We start from the raw sequence: 18,574 nt of genomic DNA on the forward strand, positions 1-18,574 counted from the left end.
CTCAAGGATTCTGGGTGACTGTCTCTATCGGAGATTTCAAAACAGCAGCAGCAGCAGCAGCAGCAGCCAGTAATATAAAGCAGCTCCTTCTGGTGAGCAGGCTTGAAACAAATGGGTAATTTAAAGCCTACTTCATTTGCACTTGTGGAGAAAGGGCAGAAAGGAAATGAGAACCCCTTGACAGTTCAGCGTTGGATGTATTTAATTAGCCAATTCACGCTCTGCTTTGCCGCATCAGTGAGCACAATATGTCTTTGTATTTTTAAAAGTAATTGTCACTTGCCACATCAGCATTCAGCAGATCCAGGCATTTGGTGTGGAGAAGAAATAAATAGCCCCTCTGTCCCTACTAAGGGCTTGTAAAAATAGACATAAAGGCGCACATTATACTGCGTTACCGGTCAGAGGCAACTCATGCAAACCAGATTCAGCGTTCAAGAACCATTAAGTAGAGGTGTAGGCATTATAATCTATAGTGGTGAGTAACACAGCATTTTGCATCACTCAGCTGACAGCTCAGTGGGCAGTCCTGCTATTTAACACATTTTAAGTGGTCTCATCTTGACTTATAGTAAAAGTCAAAGATTTCCAGTGTCACAATGATTCATGGTCTAAGATATTAATATAAAACTATGACTTAATATTAGTTAATATAATATTAGTAAATATTATTCAAAGTTTGTCCACAGAGGAGTTTTTAAAATTTAATTAGAATCACAAAGGTTTTAATAGCAGACTGCATTAAGTCACTGAATCTAGCATATCGGAGGAAAACTGAAACGTGGACCTGCTGCTGGTGCTAGAGTAAGAGTCCAGAGAAATTCATTTTGAGGGCAACACGAATCTTTCCCAAATTTCAATAAGAGTTTACATTTATCTCTCAAAACACCTTGTTGGTAAAAGAGGAAAAATGTCATGGCAGAACTACAGGAAAATTCAGGGAATCATCAAGGTTATTTGGATCCATCATCTGTGAACCAGGAAGTTTATGGCAATATATCCAATAGTTATTTTAGTCTGAACAGTAGTGTGGAACAACAACATGACAGACCAAAACCGCCAAAGATCCTCACCGCTAATGTGGATAAATAGCACTCTAGCTGACTACTTGATAAGTCCATATCATGCTGAAATTCAGATGGTGAGTGTGTAACATTTCCAATTAAAATGCCCATTTTCATTCCACCACTTGTTACATAAATACTATCAATCACTAACTCACACATTCCCAAATAAACCCACAACTAGACAGGAATCACCTAGTCCCATAAACTGTAATTACACTCTAGTGGAGATTGCACTACTGCACCCTGGGGCTGAAGAGGCTCTTTAATAAGCTTTTATTATGAGCTAACTCACTAAGAACAATCTCTTACATATCAACCAGCAGTTCCTTCTAGTAAACAAGAAAAAGAGAAGGGAAGGTCATACTTCACAGAACAAACAAAAAATGTTTAATTTCAGTTAAGAAAATGAAAAGTTTAGGGATGGACAAACATACAGTGCACAGAGTTTTAAATCATTACGATACATTTTGACATAATTAAACATTAGGATTAAACATTCTAAACAACTACAAGGAAATTTCAGCTACTACAGCAACAGTTTTGATTCCAGTTTTGCGTTTAATGGACATGTGTTCAGATGTAGCTGCCTGGCAACAATCTGGGTCAGTAAGAATCTGTTTGCATCTGATGAAGCACTACACCGATGGAAGCGACCAGAAACCACAGCTTAACATACTAAACAAGCTATTCCATGCTGGCTGCGTTTCATTCTGCACTAATCTCCATTGTAATATTTTACTGCAAGACGTTTCCCTGGTGATGAGTAGAGTTGATTGGCTTCTGACGTTTGACCTCACAATCGCAGGTACGCCACCTAAAAATGAAATCCAAAAGTTTTTAAAATGTTAAAATCTTTGTTGAAACGTGATGCACTGGGATTAAATACAATTGTATAACGTAAAATAATAGATGCGTACAGTTGGCTGATCAGCACAGAAACACATTGTCTGCAATTAACGTTTTCAAAAAAAAAGAAAAAACACAGGTGGCAGAGATTTAATCATGTTCAAAAACACACATTCAGATAAACAAAGCTCTCTCTCTTCCTCCATCTGCTGTTCCTGGGTGTTTGCCTGCTGCAGACAACGGTTGCGCTCCACTGAGGGCTCTATCTTACGATGATGGATGAGGGCATTAGCTTCACTCAGGGCCGTCCTCTTCGTCCCCAGGCCAGTGTCTGCTCACCACTCAAGCACATCAGCACTAATTCATAAAACTGATAAACAGCAACTGGAGGTGAGCTGCTACTAACATAACTGTTGAGTCCCAGGAAAATAAGATGGTCATATGAAACCAGAGTTGCAGGAGAGATGATTACTCGAGCCAAAGTGAAGGTGGAGGAAGGATGCAGGCAAAAAAAAAAAAGAAAAAAAAAACAAACACCTTATAATTCTTTGTGATTGGAGTACAGAAACAGGAGTGTATTCAAAGCAGTGTTTGGAAAAAAAAAAAAAAAAGTCTAATACAAACACCGCAACTGTTCAAACTTTGGCAGTTTGTTCTTGTAGGACTCCATCAATGAGTAGAAGAAGGTTGTTGAGAAAAATCTTTTTGTGGCATTGAGAATAAAAGTAGTTGTCTTTAAAACTGTTAAACTGATGTATGACCTGTTTTTCCTAGTCTTTCCTCATGTTATACTGAATCGCTTTGACAAAACAGCCAATTTATATATATGAACTTTGGCTGGCTGAAAAGACAAATCATGGAAACAAGCAAGAATATGGTCAGTCGACTACTTCCCAGTTTCTGCTGGTGAATACTCATTCTGAGAGGCTTCATACAGTAAAAAAGCTGCCCAGACAGTTACATGAGAGTATTCTGAGAGTAAGTCTGCCCAGAACGTGATGATGACAAGCTTAAGGGTGTTGGCTGCCCTTTGATCTCACTGGAAATATTTAGTAGAGTGAAACAAAAGCCTTAAGAGTAGGCTAATAGATTTAGCCTTAGTGGTAGTTTGTTTTTCATCTCTACACAACAGCTCTTTATTTGAAGAAGGGACTTAAAAAGAGGGCTTTAAAGCCATTAAAGGTAATGAGTCAGTGACAAGTGGTTTTGAGCAAAAACACGCACACGCACACACACACGTGCGCACACACACACACACACACACACACACAGATCCTTCATGTCAGTAACTGTTATCATAACACTCCAAACCTGGCAAGCAGCACAGAACATTTCTTCACATGTGAGGAGACAAGACAGAAACAGGTATGGAAAAGCAGAACAGAAACATGTTGCTGCTGTGCAGAATGTTAAACCCAATGAGTGCCCTGCAGTTGAAACAAACAAGAGATGGACCAGGATACACTCCTGGCACAGAGAACGCAGCCACTGACCCATATAAAGATGCATTTCTGTTGTCATCATTAGGCACCACCTCCCACCTCCAAGAACATGATCAACACTCAAAACAAAGAAACTTTAATTCTAACCAGGGTACACAGGAACAGCCTTTAAGGTGTTGAGAATTCAACCCTTTGTTAAAAGGTTAACCTCATTTTGTCAGTAAATGCAGCTGTCATTAAGTTATTATTAGCCTAAGTTATGTTTCATAGGTGCTGAATGCACGGATGATTAATGAGCTCATTCTCTTACCTGCCATACAACATATTTTAATGTGATTACTTAGGAGAGGACTAAAGAATAAAAATAAAACTCATTCAGTGAACCACTCTGACTGCAAGCCACAAGGCTTCTTCCTGCTATCTTACACAAAATGAAGGAAACAACATGTATACCTGTAGACAAGCGATACTTGTAGTTGAAAAGCTAGGACAGAAGTCAAAATGCTTAGCTAGAAGCAAAAAATAAAAGGTTTAAATTGTTGGCAAAGGGGAAAAAAAAAAAATTTTCAAACTCTGACTTATATCACCTCCTTAATTAATATCAGCCTCAGTGCATAAATCCTGTAGTAAACACTGACACATAATATCACAGACCCCCCACCCTGTTGATAAATTCCACTTTTTATCTATCAGTCCATGTGCAATGAATCCAGATGTGTGCATCTTGGGGCAAGGAATTTATTTTGACACCGTGGAGCCGTTCCTGGTGTGACGCTATGCAGACGGCAGAAAGACTGAGGCGATATATGGAGCTATACATGCTCTCAGTTTTTGTGAAAAAACTGGATCGTCTTTAGGTCACTTTGTGTCTAACCTAAAAGTTTGTACGAGCGAGGAGGAGATTATCGGGGTGGGAGGGGGAAAAAAAGGAGGTGGTGTCTCTACCCAAGGCTCAAGAGAGTGACAGTGAGAGCTGGAACTACTTTATACGCCATTATGCTGGCAGGGATGGAGGGCGGGGAACACAGCAGCCCAGACAACACTAGGCATTCCACACGCAGCATAATAACAGGCTGGGCCACGGTGCAAGCTTTGATCTACTCGCAGGGACTAAAACAAAACGAAACAACACGCCCAATTCAACACAGCTAGCTGGAAAATCTTTCTGAAGTGCTGCGTTGGTTGAACTGGGACTGATGTAGTGTGCTAAAAAAAGAACACTGGCCATTCATTAATGTAGATGACACACTTTGCGTTCTCGTTTAATGTAACGTGAATATGCATGAATGTAATTTGGTGTACTTTTTAAATTACACTTTATTTATTCCCACAAGGGGATTAAGGGGTTACCTTCTCAACCTAAAGGGCTTTGATACTGCAGCTATTAAAAGTTGGAGTAGTCTTTGTAACAACCTTTTCGCGGCACACACTCTGAGATCACAGTCAGACAAGCACCGGTGTAATTAGTAACAATGACTGCTCTCCAGTTAGGTAAGCAAGCTCCAGCACCAGGTGCTGGGCTGTCATACTGGCAGACGTACTGTTTTTACCAATAATATTAATGATGACTCTGCTTTATTGCTGTGTCCCAGTACAAAGTCATCACAATGTGACAGAAAGAGAGCACAGTACCAGGATTCTGCAACTGAAGCAGTTAATTCCAGCCATCAGTGATTTCATCATCTTATTCACAATTGAGCGTTTCCTACTCTGACATGTCAAACTGCTGCAAGATTGTGCAAGCTAGATCGTTGAAAGAGTCTACTAGGACACTTAAAATGAATCAAACCTAATGTTTACATGTGTGAATCACGATGTCAGCAATGTAAAAAGGCCCAGAATTGCTTATATGTGTGGAGACAACAAATCCTTAATATAACTCAATTATATATACCACAGAGGGAAGGCTACAAAGGCAAATGTGCTCATAACTGTAATTGATCCTTGCATGTTTAGACTGCAAAATTAAACTTGTACAGGACAGCTCCATGCAGGCAAATGTGCAATGGGGGTTGCTTGGATGCCTGTGAGGTTGTTTAGTTTGTACTTGTGTGAAAAATGTTTATGCGGCTTTTGATCTATGTTTCAGACCCATCTTGCGGCAGGAGATAAATCAGCCAGTAAACTTGCACAGCAAGCCAGTAAAAAAAAAAAAAAAGAAAAAAAAAAAAAGACTTGGAATGAGATTTTGGAAGGTGCGCCTCTGAATCCTACTCATAACACCCTTGTATGAGTAACTTTGCAGAGACTATTGTGTGCATCTTCACGGAAGCACAGTCAAACTTTAAGATTTACAGCTGACAAGGTGATACATTTAAAAGCCCTACATACCCTTGGTGCACACAGGTGTTTTTAGTTTTGGATGGTTAGACACTATCAGAAATACACAGTGTGGACTAAATTCTCCAGATAGCTTTGTTACACCTGTTAGGCTGTGACATTTTACACCTTCATCATCCTAAGAAGCCTTTTTCACAGCTTACATTTTGACTTGTACTAGCATGGAACAGTACATTAGGAAACAGTAAGTGAGCCAGCGTGTACAACACCACGGCTCAGGAACAGGATCATCTAAATATAGTTGGACTGTGCTTGTGCTGCAAATATGTCAAAATACCTGCCCGTGAAAAGGTCTATTAGTACTGTACATGGAGTTTCCCTCAGCACAGTTCCACTTTACTTCAATCCAAAAAGATCACCCCACCCTACCCTACCATTTATATTCCACCATTAAATGTCACTAACTTTGTGCTCTCTTCCTCCCTCTCTCTCTCTCTCTCTCTCCCTGTACCTTCTGCAGGTGTCCCTGGTCCTGGAGCTGTATATTGCTGATGTCCCATTACTGGCCCCACCAATCTGCAGTGTTTATTTCTTTGGTCATTGTTCTTTTCTCTCTCCTCTATCCACTCACCCCAACCGGTCGAGGCAGATGGCCGCTCAAACTGAGCCCTGTTCTGCAGGAGGTTTCTTCCGTTAAAGGGAGTTTTTCCTCTCCACTGTCGCCAAGTGCTTGTTCATAAGGGATTTGTTTGGTTTTTTTGTAAAGTGCCTTGAGATGATTTGTATTGTGATTTGGCGCTATACAAATAAAACTGAATTGAATTTTCTCCTCCAAATAAGTGATTTAGGTAGTTGTCTCCATTGTGTTAAAATCCCAACAGAGCATATTGCTTTCCCTCAAGTACAACAATTAGGGTTAAGGAGTAAAATATTATCACACTCACGGAAAGCATGGACATAACAAACCATATAATGATGTCATTTGGTTTTCTCAGGAGGGCTTCCGCTCATTTCTTTTAAACAGGAAGTCTCAGATGCTCCCAGACCATCTCTAGATGCCCATGATCATATTACCTTGTCTCCTCTGCCCCCTATAGCACAACAGACGCCTACTATCAGGAAGAGTTGGAGTGTGTTTTACCACACCCTTTTCACCACTGCTTCTAAGACCAGACGGTCTACTCTATCTTCAGCGTTCTCCGTTTCATTAGTTTCTTTTTCCTCACTGTTTTTGGTGTGGGAGTGAAATAGTTTGACTTTTGTGGTTTGAGTCACACCACCTTCCTAACAAGATGGGATGTTACTGTAGGTTGAATCCTACAAATGCAGTTAATGTTGAATGGGTAGCAGATGTGGCACTTAGAATTTTTAAAACGATGTAGTCCTCGATTTCACATTGAGGCTGAAGGAAGACTAAAGCAGTTCTCTTATTTCTAGCATCCAACCATCAATTGCTGCATAGGCAGGGGAAATCATTAGACACACATTTTAACATTAAAATAAAACAGCTGCTTTATCATTGCAAGGAAATATTCACGCCATCAGATTTAAAGACTTCAAAACTCCAACCTGCAACAGCCCTTACCCAGGCTGGCAACAAAGGCACCTTCACATCAGATCATGACTCATTATTCCAGCTCTCTTATTTTTTAGTAAATGGAAAACTTGTTTAAGTGCTAGGAGTCACTTCCAAAACTTTCTGAGCAGGAAGTGGAGTGTAATGGTGCTAATTACCCCGTCACTATGTTTAAAATGTGTAAGAGAATAGAGTTGTCAGCAAAGTTAATGCCTCCTATTTTCTAGTCAAGGGGCTTTCCTTTGCAACCCCAGCTAAAAATACACATTGAGCCAAGTTACAGGTGCACAGAGGCTGGAATAAGGCTGGCAAAAGTAAAACCTTATATCTGACCTGCATAATCCCTAAAGCAAAGCAATTAACTGGAAGCTCAAAGTAATGGAATTATTTAAGGCTGGATAAAAACACTGTTAGGCACTACTGAATAATGGAAAAACAAGGTGCTGTAAGTAAGAAGTAAGTGAAATAAGTGGTAGCTGTCAGCTAAAACAAGTCCCTGCTGTGTTGCTAATACAGCTTTCAAAGAGGGATTAGAGGACTCACCATTTCTTTATATTACATACTATCAGGGTTAGCATTTTAGAAAATATGCTGCTATATGCCAAGGTTCAACATGCCCTGGTCATCACCTGTTACTGATGATGGTACATGCTGTCTTACCTCATAGGATCTCATGCAACGCATCGATGCAGGAAGTGTGGAGTTGCTGTCGTCTATCACTTGGAGCAGCTCCTCACACACTTTCAGCGGCAGCACCACAGGATGTCCTATGGCATTGACCTCCCATCGAGTTACAATGCTGAAAACACACAGAGTGGGACTGATTGATATTAACTGACACAGCATTATACAACCAAAATGAGTCCAAGAATAGCTGCTGTAAGTATTTGCCCTGCCATTTGAATGAAGTGGTTTTAAAGGTTAAAGTGAACAGGATAGCTAAAAAGGGGATTGATGGATAGAGTACTGTATGTGTGACATCAGTCTGTGTGCATAATGGTGTGCACATGTGACAAAAAGAAGAGAAGGAGAAGAAGAGTGATGGAGAGAAGACAGACTGATGTTCCAGTTAGTTTGGGTGACATTTAGCCATCTGTGCAGTTCCTGAGAGGGGGGAAGGTCTTCTCAAAGTTTTGGCAATTCTACTTAAGACATCACACGAACAGCTACCCTAACGTTTACGTGCATAAAATATTTGCCATTAACCACTCAATAACTAACGTATAAATCAGGTTCAACTGTTTCCCTGGCAAATCTAATTGAAGTGTGATATTGACCCAAACCAGTCCACATAATACTATTTGCATAAATGTCATCTAAAGTAGGATTTGATTACTCATATATAAGAATGAATTTTATGGAAAAACAAGTTGCTCATATAATTTCCATTAGACTCAATTTCCATATCTATGAGACCTCCTGTTTCCCATTGTACCAGACTGTGACGGTGCCTGCAACTTTCACTCAACTCATAATCAAGTTACTGCCATTAGTGACAAGCATAATCCACTTAGGCACTGGCTCACTGATTCTCTAGCCAATTATTGGCAGTTGTAACATCACATACCGCAACCCCTGGCTGCAGTCAACTGTAACCAACTGTATCCTGAATAAGAGGGCAGCCATCCTGAGAATTCAAGTCCCCTGGCACAACATTTAATTTAAAAATGTCAGAGATGAGTGATGAAGGATGAACGGTAAATTATGTAGGGGGAAATGGAAATGAGAGTAACACCGGTATTTAGCTTTGCAAGACTTCAGAGAAATGTCAGAAACAGACAAAATTAAATGATCTAAAATATATTCAGAATACTAAATGGCCAAATATGAACACTGGATGATTTACCGTGATTAGAATTTTGTAACACTCAAATTCAATATCTATATTGGTCATAAAAATAAGTCATGTTCTGTCATAAATAATGTCGAGGCCAGAAATGTTGACTATGGAAGAGCCAATGTTTTATATTCATTTCTGGGCAACATTATTTCAGCAGTACGAAATAGCTGACACCATAACTGCAATTCAGTGGTGGACATACACAGCATTTCTCTAGTCCAAAGTTGCTGTCATGATTTGTTTTGCCATGACAACCTATTTCTTTCTACCCAGTGTGCACCTGCAGTGAAAGTTTTCTTGTGCATAACTCAGCTTGCGTAGTTTAACGTCATTTAAATACACTCTTGGTCTTTGATTGAGAAGACAGGCATTCTCCTTGTATGCAAGTTTTGCTTCTAATTACCCTTTCTCTGTCAGACAGCAAGTGGGCCTTTCAAAATAGTAGAAACAACAAAACTTCATTCTACCCAGCTGCAGGGAGAAGGAGAAGGAGGAGGAGGAATAAAAAAAATGCTGAGTGCTGATCCATTTGAAAATAATGAGTGTGGAAGGCCCTTCCAGTGGGGTGCTGCTATACTGCTGAACATGGAGAAGCACATGCAGCACATCCACCTACACTTCTCTTGATCCATCACAGCAAGGTACACAGAGCCTTGCTCCAGTCAAAACAGCATCCTGGTGTATCTGCAACAAAATCAAGCATCGCTTATGCAACTGAGCCACCTTTGATGACAGTTATGTCTGAGCTGGGTCCTAATGTCTGTTCGCCAACATAATACTTTTATCCCTCACAATGATCCCAGACTGGCAGTGATTGAGAAGGGTGCATGGGAAAGATCACAGGAGAAGATTAAGGAAAAGAAAAAGATTTGCAAGGAGAGTTTGGGGGGCTGGAGTGGTGCCGGATTCGGTAGGTATCTTCGCTTACTCTCTCTGTTGGGGTCCTGTGTTAGAGCAGGCAACGTAGAGGAGTTTCAGGGCCTTTGCAGCTCTGAGTGGTGGACTGGGAACTGCAGGGGAGCTAACAGATCTTTCGCCTCCGACACACGTCACTGGGACTGATGCTGTGATGGAGTCATTGTTCAGCAGCCAGAGCTGCAGGAGGAGAAGACAGGTCATCTGCCTGAGATACACATGCTTAATGTCATATTGGCAATAAAGCACATAAACACACCCACTCACTGATACTTAGGGTTGGTAATCTTCATCATTATTCTATTTTGTCATATTCATCAAATGTGCAAGTTCAGCTTTGGGTTACAGCCACAGCACATTACTACAAGAATGAATAGGGTCAGACAACAAAAGAAGAAAAAAATATATATATAATTAAAAAAAAAAAATTTGACATTAAACCTAATTTTAGAATAATTTAAGTGATAAATAGTTACCACCTGTTCAAGCATTAGAGAATTTGGTTTATGTATTAATTGTATATTTATTGATATGTTCAGTTTCCATGAAAAGTTTAAATGTCCTACAGTTGAAACTCTGCCAGGGACACAATCTACATCAGATGGTCAGAGTGAAACATGAATCCCAGCACAGAATATCCTACTGGTACTGGAATGCAAACACACATTAGTGAGCAGATGACATTGGCAAACACATGGTTCGCAGCTTACTGCCCAAAACAATACATTTACCAAATAATTGCCATCTCTTTTTACTACAATGCTGTGTTAGTGTTGTTTTACAAAAAGCCACTGGCCATAATCCACTGGTAGCTGATTTTCAATAAGCTCAAAGCCTGGCAGCATGCACAGCAACTCTAAAATTATAGACAACCAGCTTTTCATACTGCTTGAAGGACCTGCCATGTAACTCTCTGCTATTTCTGACACTATGAATGCCTATTTTTTCTAAAGTGTCACATGGTTCTCTTTTTATGTTGACATGGTCTTACCAATAAGAAAACCTTTCCACCAGGAGTCTGGACAGAGAAGTGGAAGGTGCTCAGTGTGTTGGACAGGTCCAGCAGCCTGGCTGCTACAGTCTTCTCCAGGAACAGAGATCTGTCCAAAAGAGTGAGCATCCATTCATTTACATATTGAGTCTTTATATAGTATATTAACATCAGTTATTAAATTCCCAGGGTCAGGCAAAAATGGTAAATGGTAAAATGGAGAGTACATGGCTTTCCTTGCTCATCAAATTTATTAAAAATTGTCTTATTTTAGGCTTGTTAGGCAAATGATGCCCTCTGTCAAATAAGTCATTAATTTCATGTACAGTGACTTTAACGCTTCAAAGGTAGTACTCAGACGATTTTTGAAAAACCCTGAACACAGCCCTGATATGTGCTGTTCCCCAAAGTTTTTCGCAATCCAATCAGTGGTGTGAAATGAACAAATGAGCTAGAAACAATTTATCACTGCTGTGCTGATTTTTTTCTGAGGGACAGAAATAAACAACAGACACAACAATCAACCTGAAAAGACTGTGTGACTTTATGTTCTCGGTTGGATCTCCTTCATATAACAGCCACTTTTTATTTATTTCCCTAGGAAACAGCTTGGTTTAACAGCTATGGTTTCCTAATTATCACCACTAGAAGCTTGGATAAAAACGTGCCTGTTAAGTGAGGCTTCTGGCGTTCTGTCTCCCACTGTGGGCTCCACCACTACCTGTGTGATGTACAGTCTCAGGGTCTCTGTAAGATACCATAGAGAAAGGCTCAGACAGACATCTGAACACTAGGTTTATTTATAAAAATCTATTAAAGTGATGCATACCTGGTGCAACAGCCTCTCCCAGCACTGACGAACAGCTCTTACAGGAGACGACTGCCAGTCTCCGACAGGGTTTCTATATTCAGCAAAGGTAAAAAGCAGAAATAAATCACCTCAAAACACCCATCTTTAACTTGGCTTTTATAAAACCACAATCTGCTACAACCAATAAAGAAGACAGAAGAGGAGGAGGAGAGAGAGATATATACAATAGACGGATTCATTTGTTCTCCTGCTCTTTCTTCCTGCCTTTCTGTCTGTCATGCAAAGCCCCGCTCATGCACAGAATGATTAATACAAAAAGAGGGAGATCAATCCACATCTACTCAGTGCTAGAGTTTGACTTCACTGATAAAACTGCCTGAGGATTGATTGTCTATGTGAGCAATTATAATGTAGGATACAACTATAATTTTACTTTTTATGTTTTATTAAAAATCTACCACTTAGTGCTTTCACCATTTCCTCCCTCACTGCACGTACAGAAGTTTTATGCCTTAATACTTCAAATTCGATGTCATTTTCATTTAGACCTGTTTTTTTGTCTCTGAAAAATCCTTAATGTTCCAGGAATTCTGAAAACCTTGCAGGCTATTTTAGTGGTTTTTTCCCCTCCTGACAGAGCAACAAACGGTTGTTTTCCTTTGCGTGTCCCTTACCTTTGGATCTTGACTGTCCTCTGCGTCGACAGGGCTCACTTCCTCTGTAAGAGTCTGATCACAGCAGACATCTCTGGCTAAAAGGAGGAAGGTGTCGCCCAGCAAACAGTCATCTGCCCTGGGCAGCAACTTCTTGTTAGCGAACGGATCTGGGTGGCAACACCAGTCATCCACGATGGCGTTCCAGTTGCCATTAGGGAGAGGAAGAACCCGTTTAAACACTCTGAAAAAGACGGGAAACAAAAATCCAATTACAATTTTTCTTTCCATTATTGTCCATTGATATTTAAAAAATTTATATGAACTTCTTTTTGCCAAATTAAGAGCTGTTATCTCTCAATAAGCACAGAGCTCCCTTAGCGCCAGAGACGATCAGAATACAAATGAGAAAAATGAGGCAAAAATGACACCAGAGACCAAGGAGGCCAGGTATTTCTATTCATAATGCACGCTCTTTAGTAGGTCCTTAAAATGTATTTTCAAAGATGACTGTTCACAATGACCACGTAAGTAAAGCAAGTAAAATATGCAAAATGAAGCAACATAACATTCTATTTGAAGGCCATGCAAAAGCTTCCAATTCCACTATCTCCTGAAAGAAATATTCATTGCAGTAAAGCACTTACCAGTACAGTAGTATGAACTGTCTTCGGTTGTACAAAACCTTTAAAGGGCAGTTTTTAATAACTCATAGCAGAACATATGTTAAGGAGCATAATGAGGCACAATGCTTGTGAAATAACGTCATTTTACTTTGTACTGCATTGACATTTCTACTTTTCTTTACCTTGTTAAAGGCAAAACATAACTTTCTAGCAACTCTTAGTGGGTTATTGCTGTGAAACATAGCCACAGGGCAAGAGTTGTGGTTACACAGCTATTGCAATTTTCAGCATGTCATATTGCTGACCAGACAGAGCTAAAAGCTGAAGGCAATGGAAATAATACCACTCTCCAACTGAACAGTCTCAAGATAAGAGACACACTTAATGGGTTAATAGGTAGCGCAGACCCTTACGCCACACTGGTTCTATAACTCTAACCCAGGCAGGCTGAGGCTGCGCATCCTAAATCCATCCATCAATATTTCTTTCTCAGACCATCACTTCTACCACTGGGTCACACCATCAATAAACACTCGCTCCACTTCCTGCGGAGGAGGGTGTAAATAAAAACCCATTTCGACCGATGATCTTCCCTGTCCACCTGCTCCTCCCCACCTGTCCTCCAGCAGCCTGGTCATGCAGCCCTGGCAGTAGAAGCAATAAGTCTCTTTTGCCCGGAGTGTCTCCATTATGTTGTCAGAAGCTTCTGTGGACAGCCAAAGGCAAACAAATAAATGAGCTGAGTTTGGTGGTAACCTTGCCCTACAGAGCAAAAAAAATAAATAAAATTTATGAAATAGTGGGTGGCGATGGTGGCTTGGCAAGGGAGCAGGCAGTCAATCTGATTTCAACTGGTTGGTCGGTGACAGTCCTTAGCTGTAACTCCTCACGTCAGGAGTCAAACAAAGAATCTCAGGACAAAGATGGGAGTTTGGGGATATTACACAATGACTCTGGGATACAATTCTGATGAAATTAGGTGATTTCAAAACTTAAAAGGGAGTATTCTCGTGATTCCTTTGACATCAATTGCTTGTGGGCCATTGAGGATGCTGAAAGCACAATTTACACCCTCACAGTCTCAGATGACCAAAGACTCCAATCCAATTAATTCAGAATAGACAGCCAGCTCTAAATAGCTACCAAAACACTTTGTTCTTGTCTTGGCACAGAGGAAACTGGCAAAGCAGAGGGACCTTACACATGTCTGGATGTGTTTCCTGAGCATTATTACCTTCATCTGGGATTTGCATAACATTGATGCGCAGTCTGTAATGCAGTTCGTCTATATAGGACTCTCCCGCGGGTGTTGGAATGCAGGATCCCTCTTCCAAGGTGACCCCTGCTGGCAAACCCAGGCTCAGCTCCCCTATTGGAGTCTGGATGTGGAGAGGGGAATCTCCACCTTTCACAACCACATCTGTAGGACGTTTCGCTACATCTTTCCTGGAGAGCAGACAGGAGCACATGCTTTACACAGGTCTAAAGCAATACACGAGAAGTGTGGCCTGGTTACAAGATAAGCACTTATGGGTACATCCTTCACTTTGATGCGCATTAGTACTTCAAAAAAAGCAATAACAATCAGCCAATTAACTGAGAAGTCTATCATCTGCATGAATTTGATAATCAATTGACAGCAATGATACTGGAATCTTAATCACTTAATCCCTAATCATCATAATCATCAGTTACAGGCTGACCTTAAAGTATGAATTACAAATGTGCAATACTACACAAAACATTAGCGGTTACTTAGATGTTATTCATTTAATTGTAGAGCTGCTTCAAGCTCTTATTTTAAGAGTCCCTTTATGATTATTGTGGTAACAAGGAACTATTAATTATTTAAATGTCCCAAAAACATTCAGTTAATTATTTGTGGCAGGCCCCTACATTTGTAACCAGTTTATTTATTAAGCCTGTTAAAAAAAAAAAAATGCAATTATTCAATTAAAAATGAGACAATTCATCCATTGTCAAAACAGTTTACAGTCTATTAACTTATTGATCATTGGATTGATTATTTGACTCAAATTAAAAGACATTTTTGCTCAAAAGACAATTATGTAGTTTCTGTTCTTAATATTTAATGCATAATAAGTTAAACAAAAAGTTCCCTCTACTAACTTGGCACTATCAAATCATACTGGATACATGCATCTGTTCCTTGTTCAAGACAAAAGACAAATTCTGTAATTAGTCTCATGCTGCAATTAAGGAGTCAGGCTTGGTTGCAGACCAAAACGTGTTGTTTTCCATGTTGGTTACTCCAACTGTGACAGCATGGTGAGTCCAGTGACTATCCCTGAAGAACTGGGCTTAGTAAATAGTACTATAATGAACACTATCTCTGCCTTATCTTGCTGTGTCAGCTGTTTAACTAAAAACAAACTGGTTGCAGGCTGAGCAGTTCCTCTAGTAACAGGGACATATTGCAGGAATTCCTGATTTTAGTTTTCTTTTTTTCCTTGCAGTATTGGAAACATTGACAGTGTATCCCCTCCTATGGCTGCTGGCTTTTTCTCCAACTATTTGAGCTCTCCTAGTCTTCACCTAACTTTTAGCCCCATATCCATTGGAGAAAATTCAGTTAGCTCTAATCAGTTGGAGAAAATGCAGTTAACTCTAATCAGTTTTCTCCCATTGTGCAGTTGGGTATATGGCAAATCCTCCACTGTAGGCTACACTTTAGGAGAGATCAGAGAAAAACAATTAACTCCATCTAGTGATGTTGTAGGTGTACTACACCAGAGTATCTGAGAAGACTAATCACTGGCTCTGCACTCTGCTGCTATTTACAGTAGCATAGGTGTACAGATTGTTATTTGGAAATAACATTAATTATGTTTAAATACAAACCCATCACAATGCAATATCCAGCCCATACCTACACTATTTGTGTGAAACCAAGAGACACTTGAGAGACAGTTTTTAAATAAAGTGTCCTGGGTAGAGTTTTTTTTTTTTTTTTTTTGCTGGATTTAATGCCAAATTTAAAGCTGCCAAAATGACTCAGCACAGCAGCATGTGCCACCAAACCACATGGCTAAAGACAAAGAACACCAGTGATGGATTACTTCAAAAATAGCAGTAACACACCATAAAAACTACTCTATTAAGGAAATGGATAAAATACAGCAATACTAGTAAAATACACCTACCTCTGAATTTAGTTTGCAGTCAATTATTAAATACAACAACCCTTCCCACTATTTAACACAGCTATCTACAAATATTATGTGTGACCTGTGTTTCATTTTAATGATGAAGTCAGTTATAGTAAAGCTAACCTGTTTTGTTACAAGATATACAGTACATTCAGAAAGTATTCAGACCTCCTTCATGTTTCTCAGTTTTGTAATGTTGCAGCCTGATACTACAATTGGTTAAATTCATTTTTTCTCATGAATCTACACTCAGTGCCACATAATGACAAACTGAAAACATGTTTGTCAATTTATTAAAAAGAAAAAAACTGAAATATCACATTTAGTATCCAAACCCTTTACTCAGTACTTAGTTGAAGTACTTTTGGCAGCAATTACAATTACTGATACTACAATTTATTATCAGGCTGTCCTGTGACAAAATTGGAAAAAAAGTGAAGGGGGTTTGAATGCACTGTAACATACATCTATGGTGTGACACGACCTGCTAAACTTTTTAATGTGGCTGCTACAGACTGACTTAAAGTCATCTTTTACCACTTCACATTATTTGAGCTAAGCTAGCTGATGCTTTTAGCTAACATGCTCGAATCAAAAACTGCCCCAGGAAACACAGTAATTGTGTTTAAGTGTTTAACCAGATGTCTATTAAAAGACTTACCTGACAATAAGCAGTCCACTCCGCAGCCTTTTTCTCAGCTCCAAAAAGACTCCAGATCCATGTGCTGCAGTTGGCATCCCCTGGTCTGCCATTCAGTCAGCCGATATTCAGAAAGAACAAATCATACACTACATTAATAAAAACCCTCTGTGGCTGGATGACGTTGCATGGTAATATACAACCCAAGGTAAAATAAACATAAATGCACAGATGCTTAATTTAGGAGAAGCCAGATGTTAGTGCGTGTCTGCGTTATGAAGACATAAGCGGTGTCTAACACACCGAAGAAGAGAGTTTCTTCTTCATCCTTCGATTTAATGGAGGATCGCAATCAGCTTTCCGGTGCATACTGCCACCTACTGTACAAGAGTGTATAGCACCATGCTATCTTCTCCCTTTAAATCAGAGGTGCACAGTGGCACTGAGGGCCACAGCCCATCAGAAGCTGGCAGGTACCAATTCATTTTGTCTTCCCCCACTTCCACTCTAATCTGAGATGGTATGTTCCAGCTTGTGATGACTGAACACACCTGGTCCCTTCTCTTTCTCCTTCTGATCGTAGATTTCCTGCCAGGCTCCACTCTCCCCCTCAGCTTCTCTCGCTCATACCCTGCACAGTGTATTATAATGTGTTACCCGTTCTCCTTAGCACCACATCCCTTACACCTGTCAGTATTCCTTTTCCCCAGATATACAGTCATGTATATCATGACATCATTATGACAATATGCCTCACCCTAAGTCTTGTTATAATTATCTCCCCTCTTATATTCCTTGTAACAGATTTTTATATTTGGTAAAATCCTCTTCCTTTATGATCCTCTTCACTCTTTCTCTGCCACATTTCCATTCCATTCCTCTTTATTTTTGATTTTCCCTCTCTTTTTCCAAAAGGGACAGGGACTGTTATGTTCCTTCCCAAGGCCTCCCTCACCAGTTCGCCAGCTGGCACCCAGCAAAAATGCACATCAACTCCACCCCTGTGAAGTCTGAACAGACTGTGCTGAATTTCAATAAGTCTCCTCTTACCGTGACTGATGACTTTAAACGTTCTAGGATTGACATTGAGTCTGTACATACCACCATCCTATCAGGTCTGACCTCCTCCACCCACTGATGACTAATATGGCTGCTACTATTTCTGCTGTGAATACAGACAACTGATCTGACAGTCTTTTGAAAAGGCGTATTTCAAATTCTGTATGTACACACAGCCCTTTGTGTCCTTAGAACCATCTGCATATGTTTTAAGATAATTAAAGTAAGTGCTCCTCAAACATACACTTGTTTTAACTCCCACTTAATTCATTCTCCATTTCCATTTAATTTTAATATTCCCATTATCATGGACATTCATGTCTACCTTTACTTCAGGGAAGAGCCATGGGAGAACACATATTTTTGAGGCCCTGCCTTCACTGTCAACCCAAACTCATTTCTCTGGAGCCTGTAATATTCCCAACAGCTCTCTATTATCTTAGTTGCTGGATTTTCTTCACCACGTCCTTTAAGCTTGATCCAATATGCTAGTGATAAAGTTAGTTTCGTTTTTCTGTCCTTATCTCCAATGGTGTCTCACCTGCCTCTGTAAGTAGTGCAATACTGGGGGTTGTTATAGCTCCTGTACACATGAGCAATGCTCTTGTGTTGTAATCTGTCCACTTTTCTCAATACTGACTTAGCTGTTGCACCATAA

The 18,574-nt window shown here is 40.0% G+C and overlaps 1 protein-coding gene across 1 annotated transcript; it reads right to left on the minus strand.

The window, feature by feature from the left end:
- Positions 1 to 1,431: 1,431 nt before the first annotated feature.
- ube3d (ubiquitin protein ligase E3D) lies at positions 1,432 to 17,151 on the minus strand. The gene is made up of 10 exons (XM_026294448.1): positions 16,879 to 17,151; positions 14,282 to 14,493; positions 13,663 to 13,753; positions 12,443 to 12,665; positions 11,787 to 11,859; positions 11,626 to 11,704; positions 10,958 to 11,066; positions 9,980 to 10,146; positions 7,872 to 8,010; positions 1,432 to 1,881 (listed from the first exon to the last, which is right to left on the minus strand). The coding sequence occupies exons 1-10, from the start codon at positions 16,968 to 16,970 to the stop codon at positions 1,861 to 1,863; spliced, it is 1,206 nt and encodes a 401-aa protein (XP_026150233.1). The 5' UTR covers positions 16,971 to 17,151; the 3' UTR covers positions 1,432 to 1,860.
- Between the last annotated feature and the right edge of the window lie 1,423 nt (positions 17,152 to 18,574).

The sequence above is a fragment of the Mastacembelus armatus genome, chromosome 16 (genome assembly GCF_900324485.2).
Source record: "Mastacembelus armatus chromosome 16, fMasArm1.2, whole genome shotgun sequence".
Taxonomy (NCBI): Eukaryota; Metazoa; Chordata; class Actinopteri; order Synbranchiformes; family Mastacembelidae; genus Mastacembelus; species Mastacembelus armatus.